At 34.5% G+C, this 7,403-nt stretch overlaps 1 protein-coding gene across 6 annotated transcripts; it reads left to right on the top strand.

Moving 5' to 3' along the window:
• Positions 1 to 1,172: 1,172 nt before the first annotated feature.
• LOC127091564 (putative pentatricopeptide repeat-containing protein At3g13770, mitochondrial) lies at positions 1,173 to 6,024 on the top strand. Of its 6 annotated transcripts, XR_007791937.1 has the most exons (4): positions 1,173 to 1,800; positions 2,618 to 4,199; positions 4,422 to 4,474; positions 5,338 to 6,024. XR_007791937.1 is itself a non-coding variant. In XM_051030232.1 (2 exons), exons 1-2 carry the CDS (start codon positions 1,362 to 1,364, stop codon positions 4,060 to 4,062), a joined length of 1,884 nt encoding a protein of 627 aa, XP_050886189.1. In that variant the 5' UTR covers positions 1,173 to 1,361; the 3' UTR covers positions 4,063 to 6,024. The 6 variants fall into 6 exon arrangements, 1 of the variants encoding a protein (XP_050886189.1); XR_007791936.1 differs by having other exon boundaries at positions 4,422 to 6,024; XR_007791935.1 differs by having other exon boundaries at positions 4,297 to 6,024.
• The last annotated feature ends 1,379 nt before the right edge of the window (positions 6,025 to 7,403 follow it).

Raw genomic sequence — 7,403 nt, 5'->3', positions numbered from 1 at the left:
CTAAACAAAACAACTTTGTTACTTTTTAAACTTATAACAATTTGGATTATAGAACGGCGGTAATAACAACCAATCTCTGTGGATACGATATAAAAATATTTGCCGAAGATATACTTTTCAACACAGAGTATTTTTAGAAACTACAAAGGAGACTTTATTTTGGCTTTCGCAGAGCAAATCAATATTGGGTCCTGCATTTTCACTGAATTCAATGTGGTCATGACGACTATTGAAATGGCAAAGCGAAACAGTTGACACAAGCTTTGGGTCGAATCTGATTCGCTCTTGGTGGTCAAAGCTTTTTCCAACCCTTCCTTAGTGCCTTGAAGAGACCGTTGGGGGTAATTGCATATATTCGTCTAACAACACTAATCTTTTCATCACTCACATACATAAAAAAGACAATAGTCGTGCAAACTTTTTTGCAAATAAGTTATTTTCCTTCTTTTGATGGAGTTTCGTAAGGGTGTTCATGGGTACGGGTCGACCCACGAACCCGCTGACCCAAACCAACCAAATCCATAAATTACGAATATACTCAACCCAATCCATAACAACCCCTATAATTTTGGTTTAGGTATTGGATTTGAGTTTTACAACCCGTGGACTTGTTGACTCAACCCATTCATCTGATTTTAGTAATTTCTTATTATTTTAAATAAAAATATAAAATTAATACTTCACTAATAACGATACTTTTTTCAAAAAAAATTATTCTCCATCAATAATATTATTAGACCAACGATTTTACGAAATTCTAAGATTAAATGTTTTTTTAATTATTTCCAACTTATGTATTTTATGGAAATAACGTGTCTTGTTGAATTTTATACTATTATAAAATGTTAGGTCGAGTCAATGAATTTTATTAGATATTATATGATGTGTTTCATTGAATTTAAGTGTTATAAATGAATATGATTGTATTGAGTGATCTTATATTTTTTTTAAAACGACAAAAAGAATCATACAAAATATATATTTTATTTAAAACACAACCCAGAAATCCAACCTAACCCAACTCATTAATGAACGAGTCAATTTAAATTTGTTTTAAAAATGAAATAATAGATTAAACAAGAGATATAATCCATTAAATTTAAATGGGTTGGACAAGGGATTATACCAAAGGGAATTCCTATAAATCCCTGAAGTTTAGTTGTTTTATAATGCTTCCTTTTGCAATATACAAGTCTTATTAAGAAAAACTTAAACAAACACCCATACTCATTTTGACAAATTATTCTATGGCAAATGATTATGCTGTTGTTAGCTTCTTCTTCCATACAATACTGGATACCACCTCTAGACATAGTTAACTCATCCATTATCCTATACCACCTCTTTCCATTCCAAATATCATGCGTCTCACACGACACATCTTACCTTCAATCCACCACCCATTTCTTCCACTCCCCCCTTCAAACTCACGCACTCTTAGCACTCACACCACTCACATTCACCTACAGCAACCACTCCTACAAATGGCCCTTTCTTCCTTTGACACGAACTTCCAAACCTACAATGAAATCTTGAACGAATGCGTTAATAAAAGGGCATTCAGAGAGGGACAGAGAGTCCATGCCCATATGATCAAAACCCGCTATCTTCCTTCTGTGTTCCTCAGGACAAGGTTGATTGTGTTGTACACCAAGTGTGACTCTTTGGGAGATGCTCGCCACGTGTTTGATGAAATGCCTGAACGGAATGTTGTGTCATGGACTGCTATGATTTCGGCTTATTCTCAAAGAGGGTATGCCTCTCAAGCTTTGTATCTTTTTCTGCAGATGTTAAGATCAGGTATTTATATACTTGGGTTCTGTTTGGATAAACAACATAATTAAGCACATATAGCATAAGCAACTATTTCTATAATTAAAAACTAAATTGCTTTCATATAAGCTATAAGTTATTTTCATAAGCTACCATGGAGAGCTTATGGACATGTCAGAAGCCGTTTCTAAGCTCTCCCAAATAGTGTTATAAGTGTTTATGCAAGTAGGTAAGCTCTAATAATCCAATCCAAAATAGCTGTTACACAGGTACATCAACATGGGTTATTGTTAATTAAGAACACATTGCAAATGATTATAAAAATGTCGTTATGTTTGTTTCCTATTTTCAAAGATTTGTATATGAAATAAAAGGTGTTCTTCAAATTTCGTATACAAATATTGGAAAACTTAAAATAAAATGAAAATGAAATTGTTAAGTAGCACAGTGTAATTCTTAGTAAAATGAAAACTGGAAATAAAAACTAAAATGGTTTTTCAAACCAAACAAATCTCCTCAATGAGGTGATTGTGGGACTAATCTAGATTGGGTGCTTGATTTTACTTTATCAAGTATCGCTTGTATGTTAGAGTAGATGTTTTGTTACCTCTTACAGCCAAGTTGATTATATGGAATCCTATGTCAATGGTCTTTTCAAAAAAGGAGTTAATCACCATTATTGTGTTAACTTGCACCTAGACTGAATATGTAATTTGATCTTGTGATACTGATAAGCATGTTGAATTTGAATTTTATTCTGTGAGTTTCTCAACTTTGGTCTTATTTTTTGAGTCATTGTTTTATGAGTGGTTTCAGGTGCTGACATAACTGTGCCTTTTCACAGGTACGAAACCTAATGAGTTCACTTTTGCTACCGTGTTTACTTCATGTACAAGTTCTACGGGTTTCAGTTTAGGGAGGCAAATCCACTCTCTTATCATAAAATCAAATTATGAAGATCATGTTTTTGTTGGCAGCTCACTCCTTGACATGTATGCCAAAGATGGAAAAATTCATGAAGCTCAAACAGTATTTGAATGCTTGCCAGAAAGAGATGTAGTTTCTTGTACTGCTATAATCTCTGGATATGCACAGCTTGGTTTGGATGAAGAGGCGTTGGAGCTATTTCGCCGTTTGCAAGGGGAAGGAATGCAATCAAATTATGTTACTTATACTGGTGTTATAACTGCGCTTTCTGGGCTTGCTGCTCTAGATCTCGGTAAACAAGTGCACAACCATGTTCTTCGCTCTGAAATTCCCTCATTCGTGGTTCTCCAAAACTCATTGATAGACATGTACTCAAAATGCGGAAATCTCACTTACTCGAGAAGGATATTCGATACCATGTATGAGAGAACTGTTATCTCTTGGAATGCAATGCTTGTTGGGTATAGCAAACACGGAGAGGGAAGAGAAGTGCTTAAGCTTTTTACTTTAATGAGAGAAGAAAAAAAAGTCAAACCTGACAGTGTCACAATGTTAGCCGTTTTATCTGGCTGCAGTCATGGAGGACTAGAAGATACGGGGCTGAATATTTTTCATGATATGAACAGTGAAAAAATTGGAGTTGAGCCAAAGATGGAGCACTATGGGTGCGTTGTTGATTTGCTTGGGCGTTCTGGTCGAGTAGAAGAAGCTTTTGAGTTCATTAAAAGTATGCCTTTTGAACCAACAGCTGCTATATGGGGTTCCCTTTTAGGTGCTAGCAGGGTTCATTCAAATGTGGACATTGGTGAACTTGTGGGTCATCGACTTCTAGAAATTGAGCCCGGAAATGCTGGAAATTATGTTATTCTGTCTAATTTATATGCTTCGGCAGGAAGATGGGAAGATGTAAGATCACTTAGGGATCTCATGTTGAAGAAGACAGTAGCAAAAGAGCCTGGAAGAAGCTGGATTGAGCTTGATCAAGTACTTCATACTTTTCATGCAAGTGATCACTCCCATCCAAGAAGAGAAGAGATATGTGTAAAAGTGAAGGAATTATCTGTTAGTTTTAAAGAGGTTGGTTATGTTCCTGATTTAAGCTGTGTTTTACATGATGTGGATGAGGAGCAGAAGGAGAAGATACTTCTAGGCCACAGTGAAAAGTTGGCTTTGTCTTTTGGTCTAATTGCTAGTTCTGAAAATGTTCCAATACGTGTCATAAAGAATCTGCGTATTTGTGTTGATTGCCATAACTTTGCTAAATATATCTCAAAAGTTTATGGCAGAGAAGTGTCTTTGCGGGACAAAAATCGGTTTCATCGAATTGTGGGAGGAAAATGTTCGTGTGGAGATTATTGGTGAGAAGACCCTGATAGAGAGGACTCAATGACTAGATTCTTGGTATCGTGCAATTTATGAGGGGAAATAGAGGAAGATAGATGAAAAAGGAATGTTGGCCTGCCAAAAGTGGGATGTAACTTATGAGAAGATTCAAAATGGTATGACTATTGGGTCATAAAGAATTAAAATGCATCATTTTTATTGGTTATTTCATTACCAAAATCAAGGAATTGAATAATTACATCTACAGTGCAGGATTTTTCAGAATTCCTTGCACTTCTCTCCCCGTCAGCCCCAATAACCTCGACCTTGGCTTATTATGCGTTATCTTGCAATGCTTACGGCTTTTCCTTCATAGCTAATAAATTTTTGATCTCCAGGGCTTCACCTGTTATTCTTGGCTGTTGAGGAACTCTCCTAAGATGTACGCTAGGTATTCATTTTTATTCTTGATTTTTTTTGTTCTATGATTTTGTTATGTGGTTATTATTCTGACGCGACACTGGTAAGCGATTACGTCATGGCTATATCTTGTGGCACTTTTCGGATATTCTGCATGCGAATTTTCTTTAATGGGTAATTTTGTCAATGAAATCCTTGTTAAAATTTGTAGCAGACAGCAGTGCTTATGTTGCAGGCTATATCTTTACATTCCTTGAAGGCCTTCACTGTGCAAAAGCTTATATGCTTCTCCGAGTGAGTCTGAGAATCCACAGCATGATACCTTGGTAGTGTTGTTTCTGGCACGCTAAATTTTGATAAAATGAAAGATTAGAACATCTTATGCAGAATACCTTTGCAGTTGCTGCTTTTCCTTTTAACTTGCATGTATTTTAACAAGTAGAACCTGCTCTTTATAGCTTTGATCTCCAAAAATGTTCTTGAGCAAAAAGATTTCTTCATCATTCATCAGTTTGAGATTTTATTTAAGACAAGAAATGAGCGATCCCTCAAGCTTTATCCCTGAAGGTTGCTTCCCTTCATGAAGATATCATGCAGTGGAATCCCTTTGTTTCAGGATGATGATCAATTAGTTTCAGATCCTTCTTATTCAGGCACCTTGTCCAAAAAGATCGTGCTTAGTCAATAGAACTTTCCATGATAAATTGCCTACTAATGATAACCTAAAAACGAGAGTGTGCGTTACAGTCTCCAGAGTAGCATCTTAAATGAAACCACTTCTCACCTTTTCTTGCAGGGCCCTTTCGCTCAAGCAGTTTGCGATTGGCTGAGCTTTGCTGTTAATATTGACATTGATTTATCTGATTTTGCATCTGTATTCTTTATTTGTAACAGGACTTGGAGCTCTTAAATAAAAGATGCCTTTCTGGCTGCAATAATTCTCAGCTTTTGGTTTGTTTGGTATTGTTGCAGTAAGAGCAAATTTGACAATCAGAATATCCATCGGAAGGCAGCCATTAAAATGACTACTCTTTATTGTTGGGAAATGCTCTAAGGGTGGTCATATGTCCTCCTATGTCAAATACTTATTCATTTTAAAGCTCTTCGGTACCGGGATATATTAACAAAGCTCTTTATATAATTCAAGTTGACCTGATCCCTCCTCTCTGTAGTTGGATAAAATGTAATATAGATAGATTTGCTAGATGCTCTCCTAGTCTTGAGGTTTAGAAGTGAAGCGAGTCTAGGCTGTTTTGCCTGTTATTACAAGGTCTCAAGTTTTGACGAGGACATGAAGAGGCATAACAAAGAAAGGAAGTCTTAGAACTCCATGACAAGGGCAAGACTTTAGAAGGCTAAAGAGGCTTGTAGACACTATTTGAAGTAGGTGCTAGTCTTGAAGAACATAATCTAGTAATAGTAAATTGTTAGCTTAATCATATTTTGGTAAGTTAAAGATTTACGTTTTAGTTCCTCGAAATAGATTAATCAATTTGGTATGTTATATTATCTTTTAATTTAAAATGTTTTAGGTGAGAAAATTTTGATGAATGTTTACAATAAACTTTATTATTTTTTTGATTTTAACAATTTAATCTTTTTAACGATTTTTTTTTAATCTTGAAGGTTTATTTATAATATAAGAAAAATAATGGAGGTGAAAAATATAACTCTGCCCCTGGTTTATTGGTTGCCATTTGTCTATTTTAGGCTTTCATTATCCAATTACAACTTTCCCAACCAATTTTCCATTCTGATTCTATTGCAATCATATCTTATTTCATTTACTCATAATTAATTTTCCATTCTGATTACATTGCAATCATATCTTATTTCATTTACTCATAATGATAGACTTTCTTCAACTATTCTCCATTGAACTGTTTCATTCCAATTGAAAATCAAATGTATGTCACATCAATCTCTCAATTTTTCCATCAACTTTTTTTTTAATTAATCTGCACAATAGCCATACTAACATCTTCTCTCTGCAATTTAATTTCTTTTAACTTCCTAAACAAAGTCAGATCTCCATCATCTCTCCCTATTCAACTTTATACAGATTTTGAAAACTTCATCTCCTTCGTTGATCTTATAGATTTCAAACCTTTTTATTTCCAAACATCTCACCAATATTCTTCTTCTTCACTGCTTTAACCACCGCTCGAACAAATCTTTAACTTCTCTCCAACTCTAAAGAAATCTTTTCTACAAAGTTCAACTTATTCATCTCTCCAAACTATCAATCTAATAAACATATCTATATATCTCAGTTTTTTCTTTCCATTGCATACTTCGCCCCCTTATTTGTGAGAAAATTTCCAAAATAATAATTAATTGTATGATTATATTATTTGAATTAATAATATAAATATAAATATTATATTCAAAGTTTTCATATTTCAATTGTATGGTCTATAGTAGTTATTACGGGTCTAAAGTGCCATTTAATTGGTTTCCTTTCTTTTAGGAGTAGTTGCAACGTATTAACAAATATTTGTTATTCTTATGCGAAACGTTGTTACTAAGTTGCAATTGAAATAGTGCCATGCCTTTTCTAAGAGTTGCTACTGTTTCATAAGAGACGTGATTTTCAATATAAATTACAGGTTATGGTCACGGTGGAAAAAGACACAAAAAAACCAATCTTAATTAATTTCTCATTCTAAATCATCTTTCTCTTCTCTAATGCATGAGAGCAATTGAAAGAGACATTCTTCTGCAAAATATTATCAACAGATACGCTTAGAGAGATTGTGCAATTCTCTTTAAGGATTCCAAAGTATCCTGCAGGAAATTCGCCGGTAACTCCTTTTGCATCCAACATAGAAAGATTGGTGGGGGTGAATTGTTCCTTAAGCTTAGTGTAAAACTACACGCTTTGGAAGTTTATCGTGCAAATTAATTTCTCTGTTTCAACTCCATTTGTTCTTAGTTTTGCAGCAACACCAAAAATTCAA

The sequence above is a fragment of the Lathyrus oleraceus genome, chromosome 6, assembly GCF_024323335.1.
Source record: "Lathyrus oleraceus cultivar Zhongwan6 chromosome 6, CAAS_Psat_ZW6_1.0, whole genome shotgun sequence".
NCBI lineage: Eukaryota > Viridiplantae > Streptophyta > Magnoliopsida > Fabales > Fabaceae > Lathyrus > Lathyrus oleraceus.
Note: the sequence above shows the minus strand (reverse complement) of the source record. Positions and strands in the feature narration are given on the sequence as shown.